Raw genomic sequence first — 12272 nt, 5'->3', positions numbered from 1 at the left:
GAGAAATTGTGCAAACTTTCAGTGAGACTTTCAAAAAGATCGCTTCTTTATATTGTTTGAGGCAAACATCTGCTGGCAACTCGGGCGTGTGGAGAATCGCTCTGTCCCCCTGGGAAATGTTGCTAGGGTCATCTTGACACCAGAGCGAAGTCAACATCAGACATTCAGTAAAGAGCCAGTAAAGGCTATCATTGGCCGAGCAAGATCCCACCCTGAGCTGAAAGCCTTTCTATAGACAACCCTTCCTGCAGAGGAGAGCCAATGGGTAGCCTGGGTAGGTGGAGTCATTACAGTACTCTTTAGTGACCTTTAAAGCCCTAAACGGCCTCAGTCCAGTATACCTGAAGGAGCGTCTCCACCCTCATCGTTCTGCCCAGACACTGAGGTCCAGCACCGAGGGCCTTCTGGCGGTTCCCTCACTGCGAGAAGCCAAGTTACAGGGAACCAGGCAGAGGGCCTTCTCGGTAGTGGTGCCCTCCCTGTGGAATACCCTCCCACCAGATGTCAAAGAGAACAACAACTACCAGACTTTTAGAAGACATCTGAAGGCAGCCCTGTTTAGGGAAGCTTCTAATGTTTGATGTATTACAGTATTTTAATATTTTTTTGGAAGCCGCCCAGAGTGGTTGGGGAAGTCCAGCCAGATGGGTGGGGTATAAATAAATTATTATTATTATTATTATTATTATTATTATTACTATTTTTATTATTATTATTATAGAGAGATGTTGCTGTGCATAGATTTGGTAGACCACCACATAGAGCAGCTGTGCACAAGGTCATGGGCTCTCAAAAAAGTTCCGTTTAGTCTACATAGAATCATGGAATTCTGGAGTTGGAGGATCATCTCTAGTCCAACTCCCCCTGCAGTGCAGGAATATGCAGCTGCCCCAGACGGGGATCAAACCTGCAACTTTGGCATTATCAGCACCATGCTCTAACCAGCTGAGCTACCCAGACTCAAATGCTAAAGTTAACAGTGAGAACGGCATAAGCATATAAGATCCCTGCCTGATCAGGCCAAAGGCCCACCTAGTCCCAAGGCTGATGTGATCCAGCATTCTGTTCCCACAGTCACTGCCCAGATGGTTGCAGGAAGCCCACAAGCAAGACTTGAGCGCAACAGCACTCTGTCGACCTGCGAATTCAGCAAGTAGTATAGGCATAATGTCTCTGGCAGTGGAGGTAGAACACAGCCATCATGGCTGGGAGTCATTTTTCCTCCGTGAATTTGTCTAATCTGCCTATAAAGCCAGAAAGGCTGGTGGCCGCCACTACCTCGTTCATGGAATTGTAGATTTGAAAGGGACCCCGAGGGTTACCCAGTCCAACCTCCCTCCTGTGGGAGCAACGTCCATAGTTTAGCTATGCACTGTGCGAAGAACTACTTTCTTCCTTTTTTAAGTTTTAATTTATACTTTTCGAGTTCATACATTTCATTTGTTTTACAATCAATTTAACTTTTCAAAATTTGACTTCCTTCCCCCGCTTTCTGCGGGTCATTAAATTAATTTTTTAAAAATATCTTCTGCATATCCAAATTCATTTAACGTATTTACCATATTTTTCGCTCCATAAGACGCACTTTTTTCCTCCTAAAAAGTAAGGGGAAATGTCTGTGCGTCTTATGGAGCGAATGTGTGGCTCCCTTTCCGGCCCCACCCCCTTGCCCAGGCCTCCATTTTTGAATGTTCTGCAGACGGAGGCTGTTTGTTTCCCCAGCGACATGTGACTGGCGGATTAGATTATCTGTCTGGAAATTGGTAGAAACGGCTCCCTTTCCTTTCCTAAAGAAGCTGCAGAACTGTGAGCTGAACCCCATAAAAACAGGATTTTTTTCCCCTTTGCAAAGTAAGCTCAACAACTTTGAGCTGATCCTCAAAAAAAGGGGCTTTTCCCCTTTGCAAAAGAAGCTGCACAACCGTGAGCTGATCCTCAAAAATACAGGGCTTTCCCCCTTCCCTCCTCTAAAAACTAGGTGAGTCTTATAGTCAGGTGCATCTTTGGAGCAAAAAATATGGCAATTGTCTACTGTAAATATATGATAACGCAGGTTATTCCAATAATCCTGCTAATGTTTTTATCTATTTACAATTTATTTGTAAATATTCAATAAACCGTTTTCATTCTTTCATAAAAAGCTTGTTATCTTGATCTCTTATTCTTCCGGTAAGTGTCGCCATTTCTGCATATTCTATAAGTTTTTGTATCCATTCTTCCTTTGCTGGGACTTCTCTTTAAGAGATGTTGTTGTTGTTGTTGTTGTTTAGTCGTTTAGTCGTGTCCAACTCTTCGTGACCCCATGGACCAGGGCACGCCAGGCACTCCTGCCTCCCACAGTTTGGTCAAACTCATGCTGGTAGCTTCGAGAACACTATCCAACCATCTCGTCCTCTGTCGTCCCGTTCTCCTTGTGCCCTCCATCTTTCCCAACATCAGGGTCTTTTCCAGGGAGTGTTTTCTTCTCATGAGGTGGCCAAAGTACTGGAGCCTCAGCTTCAGGATCTGTCCTTCCAGTGAGCACTCAGGGCTGATTTCCTTCAGAATGGAGAGGTTTGATCTTCTTGCAGTCCATGGGACTCTCAAGAGTTTCCTCCAGCACCATAATTCAAAAGCATCAATTCTTCGGCAATCAGCCTTCTTTATGGTCCAGCTCTCACTTCCATACATCACTACTGGGAAAACCATATCTTTAACTATACGGACCTTTGTCGGCAAGGTGATGTCTCTGCTTTTTAAGATGCTGTCTAGGTTTGTCATTGCTTTTCTCCCAAGAAGCAGGCATCTTTTAATTTTGTGACTGCTGTCACCATTTGCAGTGATCATGGAGCCCAAGAAAGTAAAAGTCCGCTTCCCTAAGTTCCTTCAGATAGTTAACCTCAGCAGGGCCCTCCAAATTCACCTCCAAAATTGTGCTTGAAGCAAATTTGGGTGGTATTTCCAGTTTTCTCCTGTTGGCCCCTCCTGTCAACCTTAGCAAATATCGAGGGACTAGTTTATACGCTTGAGGAGAACAGAGAACATTAGCAAGGACGAAAAAGACACTCTTAGCCATGAGTTTCTGTACCTGGCAGCTGAGCTAATTGGACACTACTGTGAGATTGTCTGTAACTGGCTTCCATCCTAACGCTGAAGTGGTGGGGTGGGAGCCTAATTAGTGCTGGATCTTCCATGTATTAATTAGAATGCTTTTCTCATTCATTTAGAGCTAGGCACTTAACTCAACAGGTCTAGGATCATTTCCAGTTCTAAATACATGGCTCAAAGCTGACAAGAAGCCATTGTGAATGCGCCGGCAGATTCCTTCTGCTCCATCAGCTGAGGCTCCCCCTGTTGGGATACTGCCAGGGAGACAAAGTCCATCATGACTCCACGTCGTCTCCGGATGTCCATCGATCTCCCGTAGACACGCAGTATCAACAATTAGCGACACGAGCTCCAGAAATAGCTTGCCACATTCCAGAGCCGTGCACGCTCTATCAGCAGATAAAACACACAGTGAAAGATGCACTCAGGAGAGCATGATTTACAAGTTTATTTCTGCGTTGATCAGGACAAAGAAAAACATGACTGCCTGCTTCAATGTCTCCGGCAGAGAGAGAAAAACGAAAACAAAGACACAACAGAAACATCCTGTGAAAACAGGAAATACGCAGGCTCTGTGACTCAAAGCCTGCTCCCTTTTAAGGTGGAACGGAAATCATCCTAACACCCCCCCCCAAAAAAAAACAACAATCGGTGCAAGATGGACACCTTTGTGCAGAGGACACTCGAACATTAGTCTACAAATCAACAGATTTATAGGGCTTGGGATTGCAATTCGTTGGTCCCGCCCCTGATCTCCACACACCCTTGAACACATGGAGGCCTCCCCCTCTCCTCCACATGTTATTTTCCCTCTAATACAACTGTTCGTGCAAGTCCTGTCAATAGCAGTTCCACCAAAAAATTACTTTTAAATACACAAGCCTTTCCACACTTAATTTTGAGAGCTTACTTCAATGGATCTTTCGGAAACAAAAGCAAAAAGCGCATGTCTGTAGCTGCAGTACCAAAGTCAGTGATTGGAGGGAAAGTGGAACCCAAGAGGCAGGGAGATATATATATATATATATATATATATATGCTTTCGTAGATTTTCACGGGTACAGGAATGCAGGTTTTGGTGTCCTCGGGTGTCTTCCCGTGTAAAAGTTGGGGTGTCTAGGCGACGTTTCGACGAGGTCTCACTCGTCATCTTCAGGCTGGTGCTTTCGGCTTCTTGTTACTGGAACAGAGCAGGATCTCAGTGTTTGAGTTCCTATAAATACTGTTGAGGAGGTGTGGTGTATAGCCTCCAATGTTCTGGGCAGAGAGGAGGTTCCCAGGCTAGTGTGCCTTTTCTTCTTTTGTTCCTTAATTACTTGAGGGATATCTTGAGTGATTTCTTGAGTGATTTCCTGAATCCCACTTAGGTGGGTCATTAGGTGTGGATTAGTTGCTAAAGCCTTCGTGTCTTGAACTCTTGAACTTTGTGAAGAGTTTTTCTGAGAAGATGGCTGTACTGCACTTGGTTGTGCTCTGGCTTGGCTTCGTGTATAGGGGCGAGCTGTGGTTTTGTGGCCTGTGCCAGCCAGATCTGTGTAGGGATTGCAGGGGGGTGCAGCATCCGGAGGTGCCACCCTGGTTTGGCTACTGGATGGTGTCTGTAATTTATCTGTGGAGAGGGTCTGGGTTTGGGTCTGGTGTGGTTGATTGGTGATGGCGTTCTGTGTGCCTCTGGATCTGGTGTCAGATTTTGTGGGGAGGGCTAATTTCCAGATGTCTGGCAAGCGGGATGTGTCGTCACGCTTGTTCATGTTGTGAGGGTGTTTCTCTATCTCGATGGCTTCCATGATTATTCTCTTGTGGTGATGTTCCATGTTAAAGAGCAATTTGGAATCTGCAAAATTAATTTCGTGTCCTGTTTCTTTCATGTGTTGGAAAAGAGAGGAAGTTTTTTCTTCTTTTTTGACGGCATTCTTGTGTTCTGCGATACGTGCATTTATTCGTCTGTTTGTTTGTCCAATGTACGTGGCTGGGCAGACTTTGCAGGGTATTTCATAGACCCCTTGGTTTTCCAACTGAATTTTATCCTTGGGGTTTCTGAGGATATTGGCTATTTTTTGGTTGGTGCAAAAGGCTGTTTTGATATTGTGTTTATGGAGGATTTTGCTAATTTTATCTGTAGTGCCCTTGATATAAGGAAGGAGGGCTATGCCATTGTTTTCTTCTGTGTCTTGGTTTTTGGGGGGTGTTTCTTTTTGGATTAGCTTCGTAACCCTGTTTTGCTGGTATCCATTGGCAATTAACACATTTGAGAGATTCTGTAACTCAGTTGTCAAGTGGTCTTCGTCAGCCAGGCGTTTGGTTCTGGAGATGAGAGTCTTGGCTACGGAGTTTATTTGTGCAGGGTGGTGGTGTGATTGTGCATGTAAGTAGCGGTTGGTGTGTGTTTTTTTCCGGTAGATAGTGTGTCCTAGGGAGCCATCAGGTTTTTTGTAGATTAGGACGTCAAGGAAGGGAAGTTGGTTGTTGGCTTCTATTTCCATAGTGAATTGTATTTTGGGGTGTAGGCTGTTGAGATGTGTGAGGAAGCTATCCAGTTTTTCCTTCCCGTGTGGCCAAATTACAAAGGTGTCGTCAACATATCTGAGCCAAAGTTTGGGTTTGTGTTCTGACTTGTCTAAAGCATTGGTTTCAAAGTGTTCCATGTACAGGTTAGCGATGACCGGTGAGAGGGGTGATCCCATAGGTGCTCCTTCTATCTGTTTGTATCTTTGTCCATTGTGGATGAAGTACGTGTTGGTTAGGCAGTGGTTGGTCAGGTCCAAGATGTATTCGGGGGGATTGTAACACACACCAACCGCTACTTACATGCACAATCACACCACCACCCTGCACAAATAAACTCCGTAGCCAAGACTCTCATCTCCAGAACCAAACGCCTGGCTGACGAAGACCACTTGACAACTGAGTTACAGAATCTCTCAAATGTGTTAATTGCCAATGGATACCAGCAAAACAGGGTTACGAAGCTAATCCAAAAAGAAACACCCCCCAAAAACCAAGACACAGAAGAAAACAATGGCATAGCCCTCCTTCCTTATATCAAGGGCACTACAGATAAAATTAGCAAAATCCTCCATAAACACAATATCAAAACAGCCTTTTGCACCAACCAAAAAATAGCCAATATCCTCAGAAACCCCAAGGATAAAATTCAGTTGGAAAACCAAGGGGTCTATGAAATACCCTGCAAAGTCTGCCCAGCCACGTACATTGGACAAACAAACAGACGAATAAATGCACGTATCGCAGAACACAAGAATGCCGTCAAAAAAGAAGAAAAAACTTCCTCTCTTTTCCAACACATGAAAGAAACAGGACACGAAATTAATTTTGCAGATTCCAAATTGCTCTTTAACATGGAACATCACCACAAGAGAATAATCATGGAAGCCATCGAGATAGAGAAACACCCTCACAACATGAACAAGCGTGACGACACATCCCGCTTGCCAGACATCTGGAAATTAGCCCTCCCCACAAAATCTGACACCAGATCCAGAGGCACACAGAACGCCATCACCAATCAACCACACCAGACCCAAACCCAGACCCTCTCCACAGATAAATTACAGACACCATCCAGTAGCCAAACCAGGGTGGCACCTCCGGATGCTGCACCCCCCTGCAATCCCTACACAGATCTGGCTGGCACAGGCCACAAAACCACAGCTCGCCCCTATACACGAAGCCAAGCCAGAGCACAACCAAGTGCAGTACAGCCATCTTCTCAGAAAAACTCTTCACAAAGTTCAAGAGTTCAAGACACGAAGGCTTTAGCAACTAATCCACACCTAATGACCCACCTAAGTGGGATTCAGGAAATCACTCAAGAAATCACTCAAGATATCCCTCAAGTAATTAAGGAACAAAAGAAGAAAAGGCACACTAGCCTGGGAACCTCCTCTCTGCCCAGAACATTGGAGGCTATACACCACACCTCCTCAACAGTATTTATAGGAACTCAAACACTGAGATCCTGCTCTGTTCCAGTAACAAGAAGCCGAAAGCACCAGCCTGAAGATGACGAGTGAGACCTCGTCGAAACGTCGCCTAGACACCCCAACTTTTACACGGGAAGACACCCGAGGACACCAAAACCATATATATATATATATATATATATATTTGCTTTCGTAGCAAAATCCTCCATAAACACAATATCAAAACAGCCTTTTGCACCAACCAAAAAATAGCCAATATCCTCAGATGTCCTCAGATGTCTGGCAAGCGGGATGTGTCGTCACGCTTGTTCATGTTGTGAGGGTGTTTCTCTATCTCGATGGCTTCCATGATTATTCTCTTGTGGTGATGTTCCATGTTAAAGAGCAATTTGGAATCTGCAAAACACCACATACAGTGGTACCTCGGTTTTCGAACGTCTCCGTTGACAAACATTTCGGTTTTCGAACACCATAAACCCGGAAGTAAATGCTTCAGTTTTTGAACACGCCTCAGAAGTCGAACATGCCACGCGGCTTCTGCTGAATGCAATACCCTGAGGCCTAGCTTTTGGTTGTTGAGTTTTCAGTTTTCAAACACTTCAGAACCCGAATGGTATCCCAGAACGGATTGCATTTGAAAACCGAGGTACCACTATACACATATACACTCTTCCTGCAATATCATCATCTGTTTTTTTTTAACCCGTTTTCTATGGAAAATGTCAAAATTGACGGCACTGATAAAAGATACAAATGTAGAATCTCTTATATGAATCTCTATATGAAAAGCTATTTCCCATATGCAAAGACCACAGCAGGGTTCAAAATGTAAGAAAACAGCAGAATATATTATGAAACGTTTTAGTGGGGATGAAATGGGGTAAGGCGGAACCTTAAAACGCAATTGTATGTGATTTGGGTTATAAACATGGGTGCTGGGTGAGTGGGAAGCCACTAGTTTCGTTGAATTGGAATATAATTGTTGAGTAACAAATGTAACTTTCTATATGGGGAAAAACGAATAAAATATTATTATTTAAAAAATCATTTTCTAGGGGAGCAGTTCCAAAAAGTTTATCTAGGCCAATGCTGAAGGAGGGTCCTTTCCTCTGTCTCTTTCTTCTTCTTCTCCAACAGGACACTCTTTCCTATCACAGAAGGAGCCAACAGCGCCTGGCTCCTGGCCTCTATTTAGGCTACCTGAAACTCTGCAGCTCGGTGGACCAGATAAAAGTCCTGGTGCTGCAAAAGCTGCCCAACATTCTTTGTCATGTTAAAATCCGAGACAACAGCAATGTGTCCAGGTAAGTGAAAGAATATTTCCACCCTACCTAGTGTTTAGTTAGCACTTTGGGGACTGCTGACTCAGGTACCTGGGATTGAGCCCCACTGAATAGAGAATACGGGTATAGGGTTAATTGGCATTTCACACACAGGGAAATAAAGTTGAAAGTGGCAGAGACAGTGCCAAAGAATCCATACCAAAGGCAGGAGTTAAACTCCAGCTCCATTTCCTACCTTACTAAACCGAACTAGTTCACTGAACTTTTTAAATGCATGCTAGTGAACTTGAAATTGCCATTCAGATTTACTTTTATAAAGCGGCAGATAGATTTTTTTTTATTACACCCAAGATACTTGCAGACTTGCAATCCAATGCATGTCAACTCAGAAGTAAGTTTCATTGTTGTCAATGGAGTTTATTGGCAGCCAAATATGTATAGCAGTGCAACTTCAGGATAGCATAGCAGAAGGGATGCGGGTGGTGCGGTGGTCTAAACCACTGAGCCTCTTGGGCTTGCCAATCAGAAGGTTAGCGGTTCGAATCCCTGTGACAGGGTGAGCTGCCGTTGCTCTGTCCCAGCTCCTGCCAACCTAGCAGTCCGAAAGCACGCCAGTGCAAGTAGATAAATAGGTACTGCTGTGGCAGGAAGGTAAGCGGCATTTCTGTGCGCTCTGGCTTCTGTCACAGTGTTCCGTTGCACCAGAAGTGGTTTAGTCATGCTGGCCACATGATCCAGAAAGCTGTCTGTGGACAAACGCCGGCTCCCTTGGACTGAAAGTGAGATGAGCACCACAACCCCATAGTCGCCTTTGACTGGACTTAACAGTCCAGGGGTCCTTTACCTTTACCTTTTTTTACCTATCATGGCAGAAGTTCCCAGCTGGTTCTCCATCCACATTCTTGCTAGGTGGGATCACAGAATATTTTGCAAACAAAGCTATTTACAGGGGCAGACCTAGGAATACACAAACCAAAGCACAGCCAACCTTCAAAATTCTCACCTCTCTGAATTTTGCAATGCAGTTCTCCAGTCATGTGCCTTGTACAAGAGTGTATATACTAGGGTGAAGTGTCAATTAAAATGCATAAGTTTGTGAAAATAACATACCAAAAGAAGCATGGTATCAGAGGAAATCGCTTTGCATGGAAAGGGGGCAAACAGGCAAAATTTAGTACAGAAATTTAGCACAGAAATGTGTACATCAGGCGAAATTCGCACTAAAATACTGATGAATTTTCGTGAGTGGTTTAGATATAGATATAGGCATAGAGATAGATACCAACACAAAAAAATATGAACTGATGTGGAATTATGGAGGACTGATAGGGAAAAATGGGAAATGGAGAAAAGTAGAAATGGACAGATTCTCCCGCCCTTAACATGTGCTCCTCCTAGCCACACCTCCTGAAGTATCCTGTCCCTATCATCACACACACACATCTTCCCAGATGCTCATCACTGAGTTGATTCAACCTCAAAGGGTTGTCTCCTGCCCGCAAGCCTTCTGCACCTGGGAGACTGATCCAGGGAAACCTTTCAACCATCTGTCTCCTCAGGGTACTTGCCAAAATCCTTTACCTGCACTATCCCTTCACCTGACCAATTTTACAACACCTGTTCACTGTCTGTGATGTAAAGTAGGGAAGCCAATTGACCTGGATCCCACAGCCATTCAGGGGCAGAGGTTGACTTCCTGCTTGGTCTCACCCAATCCGTAAACAGACCCCTGTGTTGCAATATAGACAAGCTGAAGAAAATAACAACATGATGGCTGATAATAATGGCACTAAACACTATTTATAATCTGTCACCAAATATCGCCAGAACAGAGTTTCCGGATAAACAATCTGTTTCGTTCAATGCTTGTAAGAATTAACATGAGAAGGATGCAGTTCAACTTCCTAACATGCCAATCTTACACGTAAGTAAATATAAGCACTGTAGAAAATATGCTCTGGATCAGAATATGCTTGTTAAGAAATTGAACTGCATCCTTATCATATTAATTCTTACAAGTCTGGCTGATCAAGATTGACCAATGAAGCATTGAACGAAACAGATTGGTTACTCTGTTCCGGCAATATTTGGTGACAGATTATGTACATCTCAAACTTTTGAATTATTCCACCGCGACTGGTGAAGAAGATTTAGAGACTTTGGCTGCTATTTCTGATCGTTTGTATTAGTCTATCAATAGTGTTTAGTGCCATTGTTATTGGCCATTGTGTTGTGTTATTTTGTTCAACTGGTCTCACCCAATGACTGGATAGTCCTTCACTGTGATCAGAGGGGGCACAAATGGGTCTGGAAGGAAGATGCTGAGCTCTTGGGCACCCAGTGAGCCCACCCATGACTTTGGCATGCCTCCTTCCCACTCGCCCATCAATAAGTGCAGGCTCATAAACATGGAGAGCCAGTGTGGTGTAGTGGTTAAGAGCGGTAGTCTTATAATCTGGTGAACCGGGTTCGTGACTCCGCTCCTCCACATGCAGCTGCTGGGTGACCTTGGGCTAGTCACACTTCTCTGAAGTCTCTCAGCCCCACTTACCTCACAGAGTGTTTGTTGTGGGGGAGGAAGGGAAAGGAGAATGTTAGCCGCTTTGAGACTCCTTCGGGTAGTGATAAAGCGGGGTATCAAATCCAAACTCTTCATGGAAAATGACCAGATGTGTACCTCAACCTGCCTTCTCTCCATACAATCACAGGCAAGGCTGCCTCCTTGCCCATGCATAAGGAGGGGGCCTGGGCATGAAATGTGCCTACCAAAATCCAAGCAGTTTTCGCTGGCTATGTTCAGTGCTAGAAATCAAATGCCTGATGAGAAAACGGAGACCCCTGGAAAAATGCCACCGTAGCCCAAGGCGTGTGTGCGAAAAGATTATAGAAACATGGAACAGCCCTCTTGTCAAAGAAAGCTGAAATGTTTCAAAGGCTTTTTTATTATTATTATTAAGACCTTGGTAAAGAAGTCTCCGGCTTGATATGTGCACTCGACGAGAATGAAATCAGAAAGTTGGCCCTTTTTTTAACCACAAGCAATAGGGCCTGTTATAAGTTTAGAAATCTTTTTACTATCTGAGAACGAAAACTTCAACAGAGCCCAAACATACGTACAGTAAATTCTTCCTTGTGCAGTGAACTTTTGTTGTATTTCTAATTTTAAACTTCACTCCGTATACAGAGAGGAGTGGGAATGGATCCAAAGTCTTTCTGGCTCAGAATCTACGGAAAATATGGATCATTCCGCAGAGTGTCCAACTCAACTGTTCGTGGAGCTCCAGATGGCAGTGAAAGCTCTCCTGAAACAGATCAGCCTTCCTCTACGACAGGTACGATGCATTGTTTGTGACACTTTCGATTTGTGGATGAATTTGAACACCACGCTCTTCCTCACACCTTGAATTGTAAATATATTCTTGCTGATCATTGCCATTTTGTTTCAGAACCATACAATCCAGGGCTGGTTGAAGGTCATGTTTGATTGCCTGCAGTGTGTGGCCTATATGGGAAGGGTGGGTTTCATTTAGTCCACAAGAGGCTGAATGGATGAGGGTTCCCTTCTTCCTCCTCCTCCTCTTCTTCTTCTTCTTCTTCTTCTTCTTCTTCTTCTTCTTCTTCTATCACTCGTAGCCAAGTAAGATTGTCTTCCATAAACACAGTTTAACAGTGAGTCCGTAATAATAATAATAATAAATAATAAATTTTATTTATATCCCGCCCTCCCCAGCCGAAGCCGGGCTCAGGGCGGCTAACAACAATAAAACAGTACAAAAGTACAGCACAAACAACACTCTAAAATCATTCAATTATAAAATTAATTAATTCAAGCCACTGGCAACCATTGGGCCAGAGCTCTGCGAAGATTGCCGAGGGAGGGAGTCAGGCTGTGCCCTGGCCAAAGGCCTGGTGGAACAGTTCTGTCTTGCAGGCCCTGCGGAAAGATGTCAAGTCCCGC

At 44.2% G+C, this 12272-nt stretch overlaps 1 protein-coding gene across 2 annotated transcripts in view; it reads left to right on the top strand.

Annotated features, from left to right (window-relative positions):
- ANKFN1 (ankyrin repeat and fibronectin type III domain containing 1) overlaps positions 1–12272 on the top strand; it is a 222628-nt gene that overhangs the window by 179925 nt on the left and 30431 nt on the right. For both annotated transcript variants that reach the window (XM_083427353.1, XM_083427352.1), the window contains exons 15-16: positions 8169–8335; positions 11499–11646. In XM_083427353.1, coding sequence (XP_083283479.1) covers positions 8169–8335; positions 11499–11646 — 315 coding nt within the window. The remainder of the gene's footprint in view (positions 1–8168; positions 8336–11498; positions 11647–12272) is intronic.

The sequence above is a fragment of the Podarcis tiliguerta genome (genome assembly GCF_965153285.1).
Source record: "Podarcis tiliguerta genome assembly, chromosome: 2".
In the NCBI taxonomy this organism is placed as follows: domain Eukaryota; kingdom Metazoa; phylum Chordata; class Lepidosauria; order Squamata; family Lacertidae; genus Podarcis; species Podarcis tiliguerta.
The sequence above is the reverse complement of the archived record's forward strand: the minus strand, read 5'-3'. Positions and strand labels throughout refer to the sequence as shown.